Raw genomic sequence first — 21,174 nt, 5'->3', positions numbered from 1 at the left:
CATGGACGATATAGGGATGAGATAAAAAGCCATTTGAAATCTGTGACCAAACAATTCGGTCGTACTCTATGTATATTTGCTCTCAAAAAATAAAACTGATTTAAGAAATAGTTCTGTCATTTTTTAGTTACACTTACATCCAAACCCATATAATAATACTTTTAAGAGCAATCTACAGTAATGGCTAAAAGTGACGTTTGCTTTTAAAGGAACAGTACACCCAAAAACTAAAATTCGGTCATCATTTTACAGAAAGATATTTGGATGAATGCTTGTTACCAAACAGTTCTTGGCCACCATAACATTGTAGGAAAAAATGCTTAATGAATGTTTTTGTTCTGTTAAACACAAAAGAAGATATTTTAAAGAATGTAAGAAAGCAAACAGTTCTTGGGCACTTTTGACTACCATTGTTATTGTTCCTCAATGGTCAATGGGGGGCAAGGTTGGTTTGGCTATAAGCATTCTTCCAAATATCTTTCTCTGTGTTCAACAGAACAAAGACATTTGGAACAAATTGAGGGTGAATAAATGATGACAGAATTGTTATTTTTAGGTGAACTATCCCTTTAATGTCCCCTAGGTTTGAGGTATATGGTCCAAAAGTTTTAAGGTATTCATAGATTTTTAGGGGACTTTCATTCTAAAATTATTATAATATTATTATTATTCCATTCTTAAATTATTATTATTTCAAAAAACATGCATGACTATAACTGTATCTGTTATACTGTCTCTATACCGGACGCGAACGATGCGACACGAAACACGGCTTGTTTTAACTGCATCCTGTGTGGACAAAATTAAAAATGATAATAGGTTCTAATGAGTTTCTGGTGTCTTATGTCGTGTCGTATCGTGCCTGTCGCCTCCGATGTAGTGAGGTGTTAGTAATATTTTTGCTGATTGTCTTGCATAGTAATATTTTAGAGTCGTTCTTCTGGACCTCTTCTTTGCATTGTGTGTAATTATTTGCCAATCCTCCTAAAATAGTTATTTACACTACAAACACACCAATGCAACAAGAATACAAAATGTTTAATTGATCTTTAGTAAAATATATAAATAAAGAGCGAATATATTAATTGTCCAAAGTTTGACATCACTTTTGGCCACTAATGTATACATGCAACTCTAAAAGGTGCTATGTGTCATGTTTTGGAGGATCTATTGACAGAAATGCAATATAATATACATAACTATGTCTTCAGAGGTGTATTAAGACCTTACGCAAAGAAGCGTTATGTTTTTATTACCTTAGAATTAGCTATTTCTGTCTAATTACAACGTGGGTCCCCTTACATGGAATTCACCATGTTGTTTCTTCAGTAGCCCTAAACAAATAAACTGCTCTACAGAGCCAATTATCATAAATACGTTATCTCCTTCGGCAAAGAAGTGAAAACGTGATGACATTTTGGCCCCCAGCCTCCATAGTGCTCTGAAAGGGAGGGGTGGAGTGAGCCATTGGTTGCAATTCGCAACCTCACCACTAGATGCTGCTAAATGTCATACACTGGAGCTTCAACACACCACAACAGTTCATAGTGAAAAAAAGTATAAAAACACTTATATTTTAGGTTTATTCGATAAACAGAAAGAAATTAAATTAATCTGAGCCTATAGTTTTGTTGGCAGTGCACCGATATTTAGTGCAACTGTGCCTGCGGCAACCTTAGTTTGATTTGGTCCTTCTCGCCGCACTACAATCCTGTCAAATCTATACTGTAATATCAAATAAAGCCAAATATAAAATATAATCTTGTTTCCCCCTCCAAGGTCACATGTAGTTTGTATCCAGAATCGAAAGCAAGCCAAACGTTTACGTCATTGAAATGTGAACATACATTATGAAAGCATTTCATATTTTTAGATACAAGCTGAAATGTTGACTTGCTGTAGTAAATAATAATGCCGTCCCTCACCGCACAGTATTGTCTCTAAAGGAGTTACAGTAAAACATCTTGTACTCTCTCCTCTTCCTCCTCCTCTTCTTCAGGCTCTTCTGTCTGGATGATAATCTCTGGTCCATCTTTGTGATATTCGGGCTGACTCTGAGCGCGTTCGGGTTTGGGGGTAGAAACTGATGAGGAGGGCGGGGACGGCTGCTGAACAGACATGGCTCGACGTAGCAGCGGGGTGCGCTTGCACGACAGGAAGTCTGGAGATGGAGACAGAAAATCCGTTTTAGAGGACAGGCCGAAAGATCCCTGACGCAGCACCATTCGGTTCTTTTTGGAGCGCGAGCCGTGCTCAAACTCCAGGGTGGACAGGTGAGCTGCGTAGCCTTCACTTAGAAACTGAGAAAGATTAAGAACAAAGTTGTGCATTAGCTCCAACAACTATTTAGACAAATTTGCCACATTTTTGATTGTCATTGATGGCTTGCAGAAAATCACCAGTACCGTTTCCAATTTTTACATGCTTTGTGCAGGTGTAGTACAAATGTAGTTTACATTTAGTCATTTAGCAGACGCTTTTATCCAAAGCGACTTATAAATGAGGTAAAGTTTTACCTGACACAGTTGCTGATGCTTCTTAGATGGTCTGCCCACAATGTATATCTGATTAGGTGCCAGACCCAAAGTACTGTAAACAGACATGTCCTTCATTGAACCGTACGCCGCACTGATCTTGATGTGACACTAGATGGAAAAAACAAATACTTCATGTTATTTGTTTTACAAAATAAGTGATTGCTGGTCACTTTTATTACAGTGCTATCAGAAACTAGTTCAAAATAAATGACTTGCAGAAACAACACATACCGTAGTGGGCCAAAAGTGAAGTTTAACCTTTTGGCGTCTTCACTTTTATTCAAAAAAATATTAAAGATCCATTCAAAATGTTGGATGCACGTTGCATTGGTGAATTTGGAGAATTTAAGGATGCTTGGAAAAGGTAGTCGTATGAATTTGTACGATGAATTTGTACGATACGATGCTTTCGTGCCAGTGATGTTAGGGTTAGGGGTGGGGTCGCTTTTATTCTAGTAATCGTACATTTGTGCACGATTTAAATGTACGAAATTTATATGAATTAGACACCTTGTAAAATAGTTACGAATTCCCATAAGATCGGGTTGCATACAACACATGAGCAGAGTTTATTAAAGCCCAAAAAAATGACTACAAAATGTTGAATATACAAAATATACCACAAAAGAGGATCAACAAATATTAATATTGATAAAACGTCGTTAGGCTATATGATGTATTTCCTGCAAGCTTCTATGCATTTTTTGAATATTTCAATAAAAACCAAATTCCTTGATTTTATGCAGTAAATACCTTCAAAGTTTCGTTTTGTTTCTATTTTGTACCATATGTCTTATATTTTAATAGTCTAATCAAACCTGAGCATATATTGTACATATATACCCCCAGGCATCACTATTAGCCACTACTGTACTCTATAACAATACATTTTATGTAGCTAATCATTACCAATTTAGTTACAGTGAGAACAACATGCAATGTAAATGTAAACCTATTAAAAGCATTATAGAAAATCCACCATCTTTACATCTGAATGTTTTGCAGTGCTGTGTGCATGGACGAACCTCCTTCACCAGACTCTTGAGAAAAATGGTTTTCTGACGCAAGGGGTCGTGAACGAGACCTTCAGAGAAGAAGACCATCCCCTGAGGGAAGTTGTGCTGAGAGAGCCAGGACACGACCCTCTGCTTCTGCATGTCAGGACGACCAGTGATATAGATGATCAGGTAGCCAAGATCCTGCCAGTGTCTAAAGAAGAATCAAACACATTCATGCCAGGTCAATTGTGTGTCAGATACGAGTGTCTCCAACATATCTAATAGTTAAAAATAACATTTACCTGACCACATCAACAGCACCTGGACGGACTTTGGGATCGCTGCCCATCAGAGAGACGCTGGCAGCAAAGGAGCCGTCAATGCTAAACACAACACATTCCATTCCTCTTGGCAACACTGTGAGAAAAGCCTCCGCGCTTGTTTGGTCACCTCTTTAAAGAATAAAGAAAGATGGATAACCAGCTCTAGAATCGAAATGCATTCATTCTTCAAATACTTTTCTCCCAATTTTTTTCTACTTACTTGACCACCATTTTGATAGGATAGACCCCCACGGCAAGTCTTTTATTTGCAGGGATGGTGTAGGAGACCCGTCCACTATTGCTGGTTACCACGGTATCAAACAGCACCCAACGGCCAGAGCCGGATTGAGTCATTAAAAACACATCCACCTGAGAACCAGATGACATGTTTATTTCAAACTCATTTTCAAGTGCACATTTAAGCTTCAATAAAACGTATTTATTGCAACATGCAAGAGGCTTGTTGTTATGGAAACAAAAATACTATTATGAAGATGTATTACTAGCAAGTCAAGTTCACATTCAGATTCTCTTATAACGGTCAGAAATCATCTTCTCTCACCTTTTCTCCGGTCAGGGTCACCATGTCAAGTGGTCCGTACATGAACCGCCCCACCAGTGTCTGTGGGCCATCCTCTGTCGTAATGACATCATGAACTCTGTGATTCGCTGTTACATTCTGTAATAATAAATAGAAAACAATCCTGAGAAGTCTGTCATTGTTTATTCATCATCAGGTTCAAAACCTGTATATTACTCTTTCTTCTGTGGAACACAAAAGATTATATTTAGCGAAATGTCTCAGTGGGTCTTTGTGTCCATACAATGGAAGTCAATGGGGGGAACAGCGTTGTTTGGTTACCAACGTTCTTCAAAATATCTTCTTCTGTGTTCTGCAGAAGTAAGAAAGTCGTAGAGGTTTGAAATGACATGAGGGCAACAAATGATGAAAGAATTGTTTACTTTTATAACGGTTATGACGTTTATTATCTATTATAGCCATCTATAGACCGTTTCAAAGTGACAACATCCTTGACTGCCCTAAACTTCCGTTACACATTCACAAATAATAGAGTGCCTGAAGATTATTTCTGATAACAATCAAAAGAAAGTGAGACATATCTCCAATAGTTTTTCTTTAGACTCCGATACCAAGCTCAACTGCTGGATGTCAATATAACATACGGTTCTTTAAATGTGACCAAACGCCTGGTTGTTCCATCACAGCGAGGGACCAAACCGCTTGCAAAAACCTTACTCATTCGGTTCCCATGTGGTGGAATGAACTGCCAGGCTCCACCTGAACTGCAGCATCCTTCACAACTTTAAAAAACAGCTTAAAACATAACTGTTCCGCATTCATTTGACCAACAACAAACCATCAACTGTCTGTGTTAATCATTCTCTACCTTGCTTACTCCGGCTTTAATCCTCCTAGTAGCATGGCCTTGTAAACTAACGGTACTGTTTAGCGTGTTGACAAAATGTTAATATACTCTCCTACTTGTAAGTCGCTTTGGATAAAAGCGTCTGCCAAAAGAATAAATGTAAATATAATGCAATTATTATTATACAATAAAACAATAATATAAATTCATATCAACATATTAAATAAAATAAAAATAGTTAGATTATTAAAACACAGACCGGAAGTTAACTGCAGACCAGGCGTGCGTCCAATGAAATGGTAGGATGCGTGTTTTGCGCTAACACATTGGTCATCATCAGAATGAGGATGAAAGTTTTTTTCCACAACATTTCAAAGTTCTTCTTTAGTAGTTTGCAGGTACTTCAACGTCTGTTAATGTTTGTAATTTTTGCTTAATTTACATTATTGACTGTAATAAAAGGTTCACGATCGTGAGTATTATTGTTCTATCTTTGTTTTATTTACATTTCCCATTTAGCATTTAAGGCTATGTTAACCAGGGACTTTTATTTTGACATGGTTGCACATGGGACGGCGAGTGCGTTTCAATGCAAATGGCAATCTTTATTTTCATTCTTTTTTATTATACATACAAGCATACAAGGATTTTCATGCTCCATGGCAGTTTGATCGCAATGTGATGGTGACGGATGTTTCAATAAATGCGTGTGAACCATCAATTGGAGAGTGCGTTATTCCTTCAAGCCAGAGAGCTACAACGTCTATTAAATTAGTAGAGAAAAAGTGGAAAAAACACTCAGAGGATTTCATGTTGACAGCAGCCTGTGATACAGAACTTTAAACGCGAATTAAGCCAACTGTATCAAAAAGCTACACCGACAGGCAAAATATTGCAATCGCTGAGGAGGAAGAACATAAAAAATGATATTCAGAAAACTCCTAGCGAGCTCCTACAGCTAGACTCACACAACCACACAAGCACAATTTTTTCATGTGTCACCCCTACTGCGGAATATTGAACATAACCCAATTAGGCCTATAAATCTCCTGCTGTCCTGCAGTAACCTCTATTCATTTGCATATGCAGGCTGAACATTACAAATGGTTTGTCCGATTGATATTTGCCTTTAAAACGACAATTCATTTTCGATCATAGTAAGATGAAAAAACACAGCTTGACATTCTTTCACCTGAATCAACTTTGCAATTTGCGAGAGATCGAAGATCATTTCTGGTGACATTTACCCGTAGTTTGACATGCGTCCGTCTCCGAAGCCACTTCTCACGTGGGCTGGAGGGAGAGATGGGCATCATGTCTGAACAATCAGCCTCTCCTGCCTTCAGACAATCACACCGCATCACCTGATCAGAAACAAGACACAGTTACGCTGTAAGTTTCTAATCCCGTGATTTTATACTTATGTTCTTAAATCTCCTCCCATGGTCTTTTCTACGACATCCGTCAACATTTGCTAAGCACATGAGACATAGAGAGTGTGATTCTTCATATCTTTTGGCTGGATCAATGCACTTCTACATGCTTCCAAATATAGTAACTCGATGACGCATTTCAGAATCATTATGTAGTCTGTGCTGTTTGGTCTTCTCTCTTTTTTCTCTGTTTGTTCAGGAGGCAGCACAAAGGAGCGACCGTTGTTTGACACAGCGTCCCAGTAGAGCTCTCATCGACGCGTGAGTATGTGAGTCTCAGGCAGGGAGGTCTGTAAGAAAACAACCCATTTACACTCCCATTCATCTCAATGGATTTTGCTCAGCTCGGGCATGTACGCTTAAAGTGGTTGTTTAGATTTGTAAATTCCGCTTGAAAACAAAACTACTTTTGCTATTTCCTTCGGTGACTCACGAGACCATTTTCAAGTGAAAGCGCAAAACAATTTGTGCGATTTGGCTGTCCGTTTACATGGAAACTGCGTTTTAGGGGACTGATAATGCAAACTTTTAAAGTTTTTGAAAACCACGGCGTTCTCATTTCCGTGTAAACCCGCAAGAATAAGAAAACGACATCGTGCGCATGTGTATTAGGTGTGGGGGTGTGGAGTGCGTGTACACCCAAACAACGAAGAAAAGGAAGGAAATACAACAATGGCGGATGACGTGGGGTTTTTGTGCTGCGCAATAGTTTGTTAATGTTTCTCCAGCAAAATGTAGATTTACTACACCAGTGCTATAACCACCAGCGGAAACTAATTATTTACCAAAAGAGAAATCTTAACACTCATTCACTGCGATGAAGGGCTTTTAAACGGCGCTTTTGGATCAGACCTGGGAGGACGAGAAGATGGAAGGAAAACTTTTGAATGTCCAAACTTTTCGCCATCTTGTTTGTTTGTTTGTATATGTGCGCACGCTTCTCTTAACTATAAATGAGGAGAAATGCAGCGCTCTGTATTGTATGGTCTCTTTAGCAACGGAAGTCAGCCTTCCAATAAACCGACAATCAATCATCAGGGACTTTTTTCTTTACAAAGTGATGTCACCAACTTCTGTTTTAGTCATTTTGCGGATCTGTGTAAACGCGGATTGTTATGATAACGTTGTTGTGTGACGTGAAACTTTCAAAAACGTTTTTCATTGTGTAAACGTGGCCTTAGAATTAAGAAACAAATTACACTTGAGAGATTTAAACCTGCTATCAATAACTTTTGCATCTCTATACCCATCACTGGTTGAAACAGAGTTGCAGGTAACATTACAAACTTATCTTTACGTGGGTCAAATGACCTCAAACGCACATATTTCAACATTTTTTATATTTCGCGATGATCATTTATGTACTTTCTTGATGTTTTTAACCAAAGAATTTTACAGATTGCAGCTTTAAAAAACCCAAACATCAGCTTGAATATAATATAACATCAGTGATTTATATTGTATTTGGTCTGCAAAAATGTATTTAATCGGAATATGTCGAGAGGTCCGACCCATTGTACACTGAGAGCGCTTTTACTTATAAAAAGTACTCATTTTGCATTGTAAGACTGGCATTGGTGTAAATTATATTGACTTTCTTCAAAGGCTGTTACGTCCTTCAATATTCACCACATACAGCCAACATAAAGAGGAAGCCTTTCTGTGTCAGTGCTTTCTAATTTAAGAAGCGTATTCTGATCGATCTGTTTACGGGTAGCTCCTAACAATAGAAGTCTTGGATAAATTTACTATAATTGACAATGAAGACAAGAAAGACATGAATTAATCCCATTTGTGCTAGAAATGTTCTCAAATCTTCAGGCTTGCACAGAAGTGGCTTGCATAACGCTATTAATGGCAGAAATTGAAGTAGTTGTCACTGCAAAAAATGAATTTCTAACTTATTTACCGGTACAAATGACAAAATATTCTTAAATCCATCAGTTGATATTTTACAATACCCCCGATGATAGAGTCCAAACCTCAGAACATTTATTTTTACAGCTTTTCTATTTAAAAGAGAGAAATAAACGTATGTGACAAAAAAGAATGCACATTTCTGATAGACAACACACTGTGTAGTTTTTCTGAAAGTTAAAATGTGCAAACCAGAAGCAATAACACCCAACATTGATGAGGAATGTGGACCATCATGCATGTGACAGTTCACTAACCTGACTATGGAAAACTATGAATTTAAAACACACAAAAAAGGTTTTTGTTCCACATGGATATGTAAAACTCCAAATGTTAACACCTGACCTATACGTATGGTGAAAAGGTTGTATCTTGATTTAAGAGTTTATTAAAATTATATACAAAAACATAAAATGTATACAAAATAAAAATGTCACTGTAGCAGATCTTTGTTAGTAGGATTTATCTTGAGGCGGAATTGGGGTTTGTAGTAACATGTACACCCACCTGTCTGAGAATAAAAGCTACAGCATCTGTGGACTCCCAGTATGAAGCATGAAACAGGTGAGGCAGCGCTATAGTGGGAAATGTAGTTTGCACATCTGGACAGTATAGCACGTAATCTAACCGCTTTGAGCCCCACCATCCATCACATACTGAAAGAAACAGAACAAGAGAGCGATTCATATTCTACTGCATGGCATGACTTGCAGCACAATTTATTTGATACATTTTTAATGCCTGAACCAGATATAGGTCGATATCTCAGTATCTATAAAATCATGTGACCTCCATACATAAATGAATGAATTATTTGAACTGACAAAAATCACTGTAGAACCAAGGACCAACATTCAAGGACACACTGTGTTTGTAGGACTCACTGTTCGAGATGCTAACAGGCTCGCACAGGGCAGGTTCGATCGGCTCAGTGCCGCGCGGGACGGTTCGATTGCTGCCCCTGCGGGACCCGCTTCCTCCACAAAGATGTATAGGGGTTCCTTCTACACAAACACTGCCGTCGGACATACGTCTGAGCGCCAGGTCAGCTTTGAGCGGAAATAAATAAAGACACAAAAAAACAACAGAAAAAGGTTGTGAAGGGTAAAACAAACAAATGTAGGATAGACAAACCAGGTCTTGGTGAGGCAATGTTAAAAATGTCAAGACATTTTGTAAAATGAATGATGGATTTAATTTGATTCCTGTTCTGTGAGCGTGTGGCTGTGTTTTCTCTCTCCTGGCATTCAATGTCTGCTCTGCTTTAGACTCTCTGTGTTTAGCTGCCTGGCTGCATAATGGGACTAATTTGAAAACACTTTCTGACATAGACTGATGCTGACTAACACCACAGAATACTGATGATCCCGAAGAGATCAGAGGGGAACATCACTTGGAAAATGTTCAGATTTGTGACCCCATTTAACATGGGAAATGGCTATAAACATCTTAACATGAAAGGTCACTTTGGAAAGCCAAATCTGCTCTAACGTGCAAGTAAAGACTTGAAATGTGTGGTTTATGGATTACTTGAATTAAAATGAAGATCTTCAAACACTTTATAATTATAACCTGTAAATACAATTTTAAAAGACTGTTTATAAGTTTTGATCAAACAAGAGGGATTTTTTAAGATCCAGCTCTCGTGCAATCCAGAGATGAGCTTGGATTTAGCTACACAGCAGAATGAAATATATTTTATAAGCATTTAAACAAGGATTCGGGATTATGGGCTCATTGTTTCTCATGATGTCATGCCAGGAGAAAGTTTCAGCATCATGTCTTTCTCAGATGAAAGTAAACCCTGCAGTGAATAGCGCCTTTAATGTGTAATATAATATTAAAAAGGCATCTGCATAACCAATATAACCTCAATTTCAGGATTTCCATCCATCAGAAAATGCATGCAAAATTTAAAGATATCAAAACGCCTCAAAATTCCACATCTCTTTTGATGAATTATTAATATGTTTTAACCCAAATAACCGTAGACCACTTTGCAAGGAAAACACTAGCACTGGTTTTCGGGTAAATGTTTTAAGAATCTATGTGTGTGTTACAGATTGTTCTCTTTAATGGAGAACAAAAGCCTGACAAGACGTATTCATCTATGAAGGTAAGAAGTCATTTAAAACTGTGATGAACAAGAGATCAAATGATCAAATATGACAAAGTAAATTCTTTCAGGGAATTCAAGTGTGACATCTTATCAGTCATGCATCCCCTGATATTCACACCCATGACATTGGCATTGCTAGTGCTCTACCATTAAAGATCTAGTCGAGCTTTTGACATCTAATGAATCTGAAACCAGGCTCTTACCAATGAGAGAGGAGCGCCTATCACCCAGAGGGTAACGCTGGTAGCGGGGAACCGGAAACGGGGGCAGCTGGGTGAGAACTGGATGCAGTAAAGGTTCCACTCGTGAGGCGGAGGGATCGGATGGGTAGAAGAGATTAAAAATCTGAGAACAAGCTGGACGTAGCTGAGACACTGACAGAATAGAAAAAGAGTAAATGAATAAATTAAATGTTTTCAATGTCAAAATAAAAAAATTGAATCTGTGTGTGTGAGGAAGAGAGAGTGTGACTTGTACCCTCAAAGGCAGGTAACACTGTCCTTCTCATAGCGAGCACTAGTCCCAGCGGGCAGCCCAGCATAAAACAGTCCGACACATCAAACTCAAAGCAGCCCGGATTGAGAGGATGACTGGAGCCGTACTGATCATCCTGAGACAGACTGTGAAACAGCAGGGGCATGGCAAGTGAGTTATCGTCATTTATTATGAACTCTTTATTAATGATTAATCACAATCCACAATTAATGCTTTCTTTTAATGCTAATGTCTTCAAAGAGGCTCACGCTGTCCCTATGACACGTTTTAAAAGATTTATGGCCGAGCAAGATCTTAACAAACGATTTATCCTGCATTCTTGAGTTGTCTGTTACAATTTTTAGTATAACATCACGTCCTTCACAGATACGAGTATTATGATTTATTAAGATCTTATTAAGTGACTGAATAAAAATGTTTGGGTGAACCATCCCTTTAATGGGATTTTTAAGTCTGTATGGAGCCTCTGTCTATTATTCTTTGCAGACCTGTACAAACTCAGTCAGGTTGCATGGAGATTCTCCATTGGGGTGATTTGGTCAATCCAATACATTAACATCTTGACAAAACATCATGTCACGGGTGTCTTCAACAGCCTTTACCCCCACAGTTCTTTGGATTGTGCTTCATTGATTTATCCTCCACATTCTAAAGTCCTCCAGGGCCTGTGCAGACAATCTGCCACCTCCAAGCTTCCTGGATTCCTTGTGTTTCTGCTGACGTGTAGTCCTTGGCAAACTCCAAATATAGCTTTAAGGCCAAAGCGCTCAACTCTGGTCTCATAATATCATAATCTTCCTCCAGCTGGCTTCAGAGTCTCAGACGTGCCTTCTGGCAAGCTGAGATGTCATATGACATTTTATAACAGTGGTTTCTTCTCGCCTGTGTATTGTTAAGCTGTGACTGGTTAAACGTTGTGATTCCAATCTGAGGTTTGTAACTCTATCAGAGCTGTCGCTGGTCTCTTGGTGGCCTCCCTTACCAGGCTCCTTCATGCATGGTCATGCAAAGCTCTAGGTAGATTTACAGATGTCATACTTTTTACATTTCTTAATAATTGATATAGTAACTGGACAACCAAGGCATATTTCATTATTTATTCTTATAACCTGCCAATTAATCCGTCTCCCAGTGTTATCGGACGTTTGTCCTTCGGTACAAATTCAATTAAATAAAAATGAAAGTGAGAATTGAAAAAAATGAAGACAGAAAAAGTGATACTTTAGGCATGTCATATTGATTTAGGCAAGTGAGCAAATACTAATGTTATCAGTTATTTTGTGGTTTATTGTGTTATTTTAATTTGTTTATACAACATGAATCCTTAATAGCCAATGTTACACATCTTACCTGCTCAGAAAGACCTCACGCTGACCACTGGCCACGTCTGCATCACACGAGTCGCTCTGCTTGCGGATGAGAGGATGACGAACTCCAGACAGCACATCGCACAGGCTCGACACATCAATGTTACTCTTACTCAGCCGCTTACTGCCTCTCAGAGTAGGACTGAGAGAGTTTACAACATCTGGCTTCTCCTGCGAGACATTCACAATTGAACGCCTTTAAAACAATGAACCTCACAACTGATGTTCTGTGCTGCATCAAAGTAGAAATATCCTCTCAAAATGTATTTGTTCACAAATATTAATGCAGCGTTTACACTTTTTCGTACTTTGAGTTTTAATAAAACTTTATGAAGCAGGAAAATTGTTGGTTGAGATTAAATGATAAAAAACAATGATTATTGCAATGATTTATGAAGAATCATTCTTTGATTATTATTAAGAATTAAAAACATTTGGACTTAAAGTCTGGGTTTGACATATTGTAAAATGAGCCAATATTGTACAAGACCTTAAATTTTATAAAGTTGTAAATATGGATTTTTCTTTTAAACAAACGCATCGATTCGTGTCAGACGGCCTTTATTATCCCAATGGAGCCGCGTCGAGCAGTTCTTTGATAGATGGATGCACTTTGTGAAGCTCAAAATCACATCCTCAATTCTAAAGCTTGGAAGGAAAAAGTTAAATGGTATTATAACTGACTGTATCGTCTGAAAGAGGGTGAGTGTAATTTAGTTTTGCCCTTATTCCTGTAATGTGACCTCTGAATAAAATGTGTACATCTTCTTATAAAAAATCTATTTATGTGACATAAGAATGACAGTAGCTGCCAAAGCTACCAAACACAAAGTAATTTATTTAAAATAAATGTCAATTAAACTGGACATGTGTTTTGGCATCATCTTTTCAGTCCTGCTCCGCAAACCACAGCACTCAATATTCACATCTATTACACATTGACTTAACAGTGAATTCATTCCTGAGCTGCACTGAGGCATCTGCTGAGCAGCTGATGTTCCATGTGTTGTCCTTTTATCTAACACTGCCACTGCACAGGTGACTGAGCTTTTATTAAACCATAAGCATCAGGACCTCAGAAGGACACGACTACAGAGAGTCACTGTCTGGGAATACTGTTGCAAACAGCAGATGTTCTCTAAAACAGGAATTTAAGCATGTGGGTGGGCGGGGTTATAAAATACACTGTAAATCGACCCAAGTGTTATATAGCGACCAGTGTTGGGTGTAACTAGTTACTAAGTGATTCGTTACTGTAATTTAATAACTTTCCCCTTAGAAAGTAAAGTAAGAGATTGCTCTTATTTTTTCTGTAATTTATTTACAGTTACTTTTCATGTAATTGACCTAAATACGGTGTAATGTATACAATAGTGGCATTTACACTATAATTTAAAGTCTAACTGAACACATGCATTAATGTATTTTTCCAACATTTGTAATACTTAGTCATTTAATAAGAGTGCTTTATGTAGTTTAATATTATTTAATGGAATGAATTAAAAGTTGTTTCGGGTCTTTCCCTGAAGGTAGATATAGGATATAGAAAGTAATAAGTAATCAATAATTAGATACTTTGGTAAGTAATTTGAACAGTAATCTAATTACAATATTGAATATGTAATTAGTAACTAGTAATTAATAACTTTTTCAGAGTAACTTACTCAAAACTAATGGCAGCTTATACAGAAATACTACTTACATTGTCTCTGTGATGCTTCAAAATCAGTCTACTGCTTAAATAAACCATTTATTATTTTATATTTACCAATATCAGCCAATAATCAGGAAAATGCCAAGAATTTGTGCTCTGTATGTGGAAAATGTTAAAAAAAAACATCACTTTTACGTTCAATACTAATAGTCATTATATTAGTTAATAACATTCAGAATGTTAAGAAATATGAATTACATTAATACGGTATCGGTCTCGGCAGATATCGTTCTGGGGTGTATTTCCCCAAAACATCGTTAGCCAACTATGGTCGCAAGTTCTGTTGTTCCAGCATAGTTCAACGATTCCAGTGTTTCCCGAAAAAATCCAATGATCAATTGCAAGCTGCATTGCAAAGCGGCGTGGTTGGAACTACAGGTATACAGCTGTGGTTAAAAGCATACTTCCTTTTTATTATGACATGTAGACTTACATGCACCATGCCTTTGAGCAAACTAAGCAAGCAACATGCAGTGCATTCTATATCCATCATTCGGAATAAATACAAATTTAATTTAACATCTTTTAGTTTCTGAAGAAAATATAAGCTTTTTTTCAAAAGTGTGCATGTGCCCTGGGCGGAGTGAAGTAGGAAACTTACAAATGAATGAAATAAATATTGTGAAATGAAACAACAGACAAAAACATTGACGATTGATCTCGACAGTGTGACTATGGTTTTGGGAAACAGTCGTAACTACATCGTTCATTTCCCCAAAGATGCCTCGCACTATGGTGGTTAACCACGAGTTAGATCGTTGTTGGGAAACGCACCCCTGGATAGTCAGCTACCGCTATCGGTGGATATATTTTGCATTAGTGGGTCTCTACTTAACAGATTTGATACATTTTTCAGTTACACTGTAAAAATAATTTGTTGTTTTAACTTAAAAAATATTTTGTTGAAACAACGAATCAATTTTTACAGTTTATGGTAAACAAATGCTTGAATCTAATCCTTAAATCTTGTTTGTGTTTCACAGAAGGTAAATAACATGATAGTAAATTATGACATTTTCATTATTGGATGAACTGCCCCTTTAAGAAAGAGTGAGTGAGAGCTCACGAGACAAACAAGAATGGGAAAGTCTGGTGACATTTCAGAAATAAGAAACACAAGTAAAAACTCTGAAGGACAGAGACAGACAGCAGATGTGACGGTTCACTCGAGCAAACATGGATTAAGGTCTGATATGGACAAAATGGAAGACAGCTTCAATTACAGAAGGGCACGGGTTCATGGTGATCGTATGTGTGTTTGTGTTCGTCCGCACCTTCAGACTCTCTGTGCTGTTGTTGGTGCTGCTGTCCTCTGGGCTTCTGTACTGCCTGTCACCACTAAAACACAAAGCGTCAAAACAGAGGACACCGCCGACACAGTCTGCCACTAGACATACCTGAAAGAATCACACAATACAATATTATGACAACCACGTCTTTACGTTGCTCTTAATTCTGCTAAATGACATATTTCGTATCGCTATAGTTGCATTGCAATTACACCGCTTGTGACACTCAAATCTTTTGAAATGATAGACTAAATTGCAATGCGTGGCATTTTGTCTATTGTTCTGTGTTTACAGGAAAAAAACTCAATACAATTCAACTGCATGGTGATACTGTGAATTTAATTGAGCTGAATTGGTGCTAATGTGTTGGCACCTCATTTAAGCTGAAAACCTCATGACTCATTTTGACTGTTTACACAAACACACCGAGTTGTGTTTGTTAATGCATCTGACTGACATTTCTTTCTGTTCTGATGATTTGTATCCTCAGGCAAGCAAAGGCATTTTTAAAAGTAACACAGGTGAAAATATTTTTACAGAGGCTTCATAGTAAAAGCGGAGTTATACCTGTCCAGTGAAGCCTACGCCCTCTGGGGACTGAAGGAAGTTTCGGTAAACCTGATTAGCGTGAGCAATGACGGTTGCCACAGCGTTCTGGTAATAGGGTGCGGCGATGGTGAGGATGGGCAGAGCGGCCAGGGGCAAGTGATCCACACTGCTGGATACAGACGTCTCATCATAGCTGTATGGATTCAAACTACAAAAATAATATTATTATGAGAAAGGAAATTGAACCACCAAAAAGTATTTGAAATTAGAATGAATCCATCCCAAATCAAAGCATGTTGTGAAGTATTAAAAATGTACTGAACATATTGGTTTAAGTATCGATGTAAGATGTGTTGATGGTGGCTAGTCTTTGCTGTTAAATTGAGAAAATCCTCTGTCACAGGATGTAATTAAATTCCCAGTTCTAAGACTGTCATACACATCATTTTTAACCAACTCCTAAAATAACTGTAGCTTCCCCAAGCGTGTCTTAAAAATGGACTGTATGTTATCTGCAGTGAATGCGTTCATCATTCCTGTCTCCAGAGTCTCTTCCTACATTTTAGAGAATGTCAACATCATGTCATGTAAACAGTTGCCTCAGTACAGATACAAAAACAAAACACAGCTCATGACCTATGAGATCACACAACTAAACACCACTCACTGTAGGCCAGGGGTTTTCATACATTTTCATGCTAAGATCATAAACAAATCCCATAAAAAAACAGATAAAGTACGGGCAGAAAATTACCAGTACATTTTCCTGTATTTTATGGGAAATTCTGTTAATGCTAAAACGTAATTTTATAAAGTGCAGATGTAAAACACAGGTAAATCAACTGTAAAAATGAATACGGTTAATTCCTTCATATTACAATAATAACTTGTGCCCTATTTTTACGGATTTATTTTAGAGTGTAATGAACCTTTTGCGAGAGACCCCCTTTCTAAAAACATAGTATTTAAACAGTTTTTTGAAGTATTACAGGTATTAATACACTAACAAATAGTAAGTGTGATATTATAAAGACAACATATTGTTTGTTCAGATGAAACAGTAATAAACAGTAGAATTTTAGAACTTGTGCTGTCTTTTGTTTCTGGGGACCACCTGGACCCCAGTTTGAAAACCCCTGCTGTAAGCAACATTGAAATATTATAATTTTAAATATTATGATCCTTAAATATAATAGATTTTTAAGTGACCAGATGTTGCCTTTGACTTTAAATATATGACAATTAGTCAAATTGGACAAGCAAATTTATTGAAAGATGTATTATTGGCTAAATGTGCGGGACAGTTTAGAGGTGGGATTTAAGACGTCCCCTTAGGAAATGTGCACACTGAAGCCCCTCTGTCTTTAATCATGCCAGCTTTCTGTCACAGAATGTGGCAGTTTGATTAACAACCCGCCGTGGTATTCCTCCATCAAGCTGTTCAAATGCTCTGAATGTTCATATTTTTCAACAGCAGCCGTGTCACAATGATGAAAGTCTCAATTATACACATATACTGATTGTTAAACATGAGAGTCTTCAAAATAAATTGAATTTATTACAAATTGAATTAAAAAGAGAGAAAATAATCACGAAAAAGTTGTTTAGCAGGAAGCTGGAACGTGTTTGGCATGCAAATCAAAGCAATACGTTTACGTATACGTCATGGGTAAAATGATTGTAATGTATGTCTGGATGTTCCCATGAGCTCAAAAAAAGACGGCCAACAACAAAGACAAAGTCCAAATGTCATCATGTAAAATTCATTGTGCTTTGACTGCTTGTGTTCACACAAGAGATATTTTTGTGAATGATGTTTTATAAGGAGAGCTGGGACAGGAGATGCTTGAGTGGCTCTGCTTTACTTCTACAAACATAATTTAATAAAGCTAAATTAACCTTTTTGGTTCTCAGGGAATAACTGCACCTTTCAATTGCAAATTTTCCTCCAGGGTTCTAAGAGCTGCAGGTTTGATGAATTCTTGAAAGGTAGAATTGTTTTTCAAGTCTCTGATCTAAAATGTTCATTCTGCCAGTCATCAGCTTGTTCTTTTTGACAAGTGTCAGTCTAATTTTATCATATAAAGGTGTACATTTGTTATGTTGTGATGGCTGATGGCAGTTGTTTTGGACTTATTGACTCCATGTGCCATGAATTCAGCACTATGCTACATATATTAAATAATAGGCATCCACGTTCAGCCGATGTCACTCTCTGGTCACCAGAGATCACTTTCACCCGAGTTTTGACTATTGGACTTCATCTCCCATAATCCTTTGCACACATGGTCACCGTTGCACCTGATCACTATTACCGCGACTATTCAGTGACTCAACACTCACTTATTGCGAAGTCCTGTTCCCTTTCAGTCGGTCTCTCGACGTTGTGAGAGACTGACTGGGGTTTGATCTTGAGGACCTTACCTTCTCCGAGATAATTAATTATAAAACGGCAATGGGCTTGGCGAATGGCACGCGCAGGCCAATCTCCGCCCCGTACATACGGGTATAAAGGAAGATGGCGGCGGTCATTCACTCATCCTTTGTTCTTCGGAACCTGTGTGTTTGCAGATGCTACACGCGATACTCGACTTAGAGAAAACTTTTAACCTGCTGGATTTATGACGTGGGGCAGCGGACTTCTCCTTTCGGTGGACTTCCCCTGGGCGTTTCGGCAGAAGGCTACAGACCTTAAGAGGTAAGTCCCTCCGGCTACGAGCATGTCTCGTAGCTGTATCCTTGGGTGCGACAGACTCGGCCATGATACCTGTGTCACTTGCTTGTTGCTCAAGCATGCTGAGGCAGGTTTCACTGATGCGGTATGTCCCGTGTGTGCGGACATAGCAATCAGGGTGTTGCGGTCACGGTTGGCTACGTTCTTTTTGAGCGCTGCCACCACCCCGTCTGTTTCCCAGGCGTGTTCAGCTGCCGTTTCGGCGAGGTTGACCGCTTTGGCGAGCGGGGGTGATTTGGGGACTCCGATAGATGTTGCTCCGTCAGCTTCATGCTCGCGGACCATCTATACCCCTTCACGCTCACCTGGTTCGTCCCCTACGAGCGGCAGACGGCCGTCTCATAGGGGTAAGACTTCGCACACGGATGATGACGCTATCTCTATAGCTGCGTCGGACAGCTGCCTGCTGGCATCGGATGCAGAAGACTCCTCTGATCTCCTGTCGTCAGACAGTCGAGCTCCGGAGGAGACTGACGCTGAGATGTCGGCCATGCTTTCCCGGGCAGCCGCGTGCATCGGGTTGCAGGGTGTAACACCACCCTCCCTGGAACACTCGCGGCTAGATGCGCGGTTTCGGGGGCATGATCAAAAGCCGTGCCCCGCTCCGTTACCATTCTTCCCGGAGGTGCATGACGAGCTCGCCAAGTCCTGGAATGCGCCCCTTTTGGCGCTCTTTTAACCCCGCCCTCCCGTGACGGCCCCCCGGTTCCAGGACCCTCCCAGAGGACGACCCACCAGAGACGTAGACCCCCGCGGAAGAGGGCATCTATTCCCCGTCAGCAGCCCGCCAAGAGGTCCTCTAAGCGGCCCTGACGGGACGAGACTGGGGGAGATTTTACTGGGCCCGATCCCGGCCTTTCCAACGCTGGATCGGAGAAGGACGCTGCCTGCCGCGTTTCCATCGAGTCTGGGCCATTTTCAGGGCCCGGCGCCCACATACTCCCAAAGAGACAAATCTCCCCTGGGTTTTCCTCCATAGCACTCTTGTCCAGACGGTGTCTTGGATGGACCGGGCAGCCGACTGCAATCTTCCGCGGACGTTGCGTCAGGCAGCCGGAAGCAGGTAAACATACAGAGCCGTCAACATCCCTGGGGGTCCCCCCTGTGCAAGGTGACCGCACTGTCAGCCACCGAACCAGCCTCCCCCGGCATGGTGAAGCAGATTGTCCCTCTGGTCCCGCTGTCGCGGTTCTTGGGCGCTTGGCAGCGCACCAGCCCATCACACTGGATAGAGAGGACTATCCATCTCGGTTACTCGATCCAGTTCGCCAGGCATTCTGTACACCTCTGTGCGAGGAGAGAATACCCCCGTGCTTCGGGAGGGGGTTGCCGCCCTTCTGGCGAAGGTGCAGTCGAACCCGTCCCTATAACCGAGATGTCGGACGGATTTTACAGCCCGTACTTCATCGTGCCCAAAAAGGGCAGGGGGCTGCGTCTCATTTTGGATCTGCGGCTGACGCAGAGGTGCATCCTGGGCTCGGTATGTCACCAGGATTGGTTTGTGGCAATCGACCTGAAGGATGCGTACTTTCACGTCTCTATTCTCCCCCGACACTGGCCGTTCCTACAGAGTCCTGCCATTCGTTCTGGCCCTGTCTCCACAGGTTTTTACCAAACTAGTGGAGGCTGCCTTAGCTCCTGACAGGGAGCAAGGCGTGCGAGTACTAAACTATCTCGACGACTGGCTTATCTTGGCACACTTGCGAGATGTGTTGTGCACGCACAGGGACCTTGTGCTTCGGTACCTAGGCCGTCTAGTCCTTCGGGTCAACCAAGAGAAGAGCAAGCTCTCCCCCGCGCAGAACACCTCTTACCTCGGTATGGAACTAGACTCTGTTCGTATGTCAGCACGTCTCACCAACGAGCGTGCACAGTCAGTGCTGAGCTGTCTGAGGTTGATCAGGCAGAATCCCTCGTCGCCGCTGAAGAACTTTCAGAGGCTCCTGGGGCACATGGCGTCCTCGACAGGGGTAATCCCTCTCGGGTTGATGCACATGCGGCCGCTTCAGCACTGGCTACAGAGTCGGGTTCCCTGGGCGGCATGGCATACCGGCACCAGGCGAATTATGGTAACGCCTTAGTGCCTTCGCACTCTCTCACCCTGGTCAGACTCCCTGGTACGGCCCTGGTGAGCCCCTAAGAGTGCCAATCTTCCTCAGTTGTTGATGAAAGATGCACTCTTGGTGGCGCTCACCTCGATCAAGAGGGTGGGGGACCTACAGGCATTCTCTGTGTCCCAAAGGTGCCTGGAACTCGGGCTCGGTAATTCTCACATGGTCCTGAGATCCTGTCCCGGCAACGTGCCCAAGCT

The 21,174-nt window shown here is 40.2% G+C and overlaps 1 protein-coding gene across 1 annotated transcript in view; it reads right to left on the bottom strand.

Moving 5' to 3' along the window:
• The window catches only part of plrdgb (PITP-less RdgB-like protein), a 63,935-nt gene that overhangs the window by 1,757 nt on the left and 41,004 nt on the right, over window positions 1–21,174 (bottom strand). Inside the window, exons 6-19 of the mRNA XM_079486177.1 lie at window positions 16,148–16,337; window positions 15,566–15,688; window positions 12,561–12,748; window positions 11,193–11,335; window positions 10,919–11,089; window positions 9,481–9,645; window positions 9,104–9,252; window positions 6,494–6,610; window positions 4,421–4,537; window positions 4,079–4,227; window positions 3,838–3,987; window positions 3,563–3,746; window positions 2,517–2,645; window positions 1,926–2,300 (exon numbers count right to left, since the gene is read on the bottom strand). Coding sequence (XP_079342303.1) covers window positions 1,950–2,300; window positions 2,517–2,645; window positions 3,563–3,746; window positions 3,838–3,987; window positions 4,079–4,227; window positions 4,421–4,537; window positions 6,494–6,610; window positions 9,104–9,252; window positions 9,481–9,645; window positions 10,919–11,089; window positions 11,193–11,335; window positions 12,561–12,748; window positions 15,566–15,688; window positions 16,148–16,337 — 2,326 coding nt within the window. The 3' untranslated portion in view covers window positions 1,926–1,949. The remainder of the gene's footprint in view (window positions 1–1,925; window positions 2,301–2,516; window positions 2,646–3,562; window positions 3,747–3,837; window positions 3,988–4,078; window positions 4,228–4,420; window positions 4,538–6,493; window positions 6,611–9,103; window positions 9,253–9,480; window positions 9,646–10,918; window positions 11,090–11,192; window positions 11,336–12,560; window positions 12,749–15,565; window positions 15,689–16,147; window positions 16,338–21,174) is intronic.

This window comes from Barbatula barbatula (genome assembly GCF_947034865.1).
Source record: "Barbatula barbatula genome assembly, chromosome: 22".
NCBI classification, from domain to species: Eukaryota; Metazoa; Chordata; class Actinopteri; order Cypriniformes; family Nemacheilidae; genus Barbatula; species Barbatula barbatula.
The sequence above is the reverse complement of the archived record's forward strand: the minus strand, read 5'-3'. Positions and strand labels throughout refer to the sequence as shown.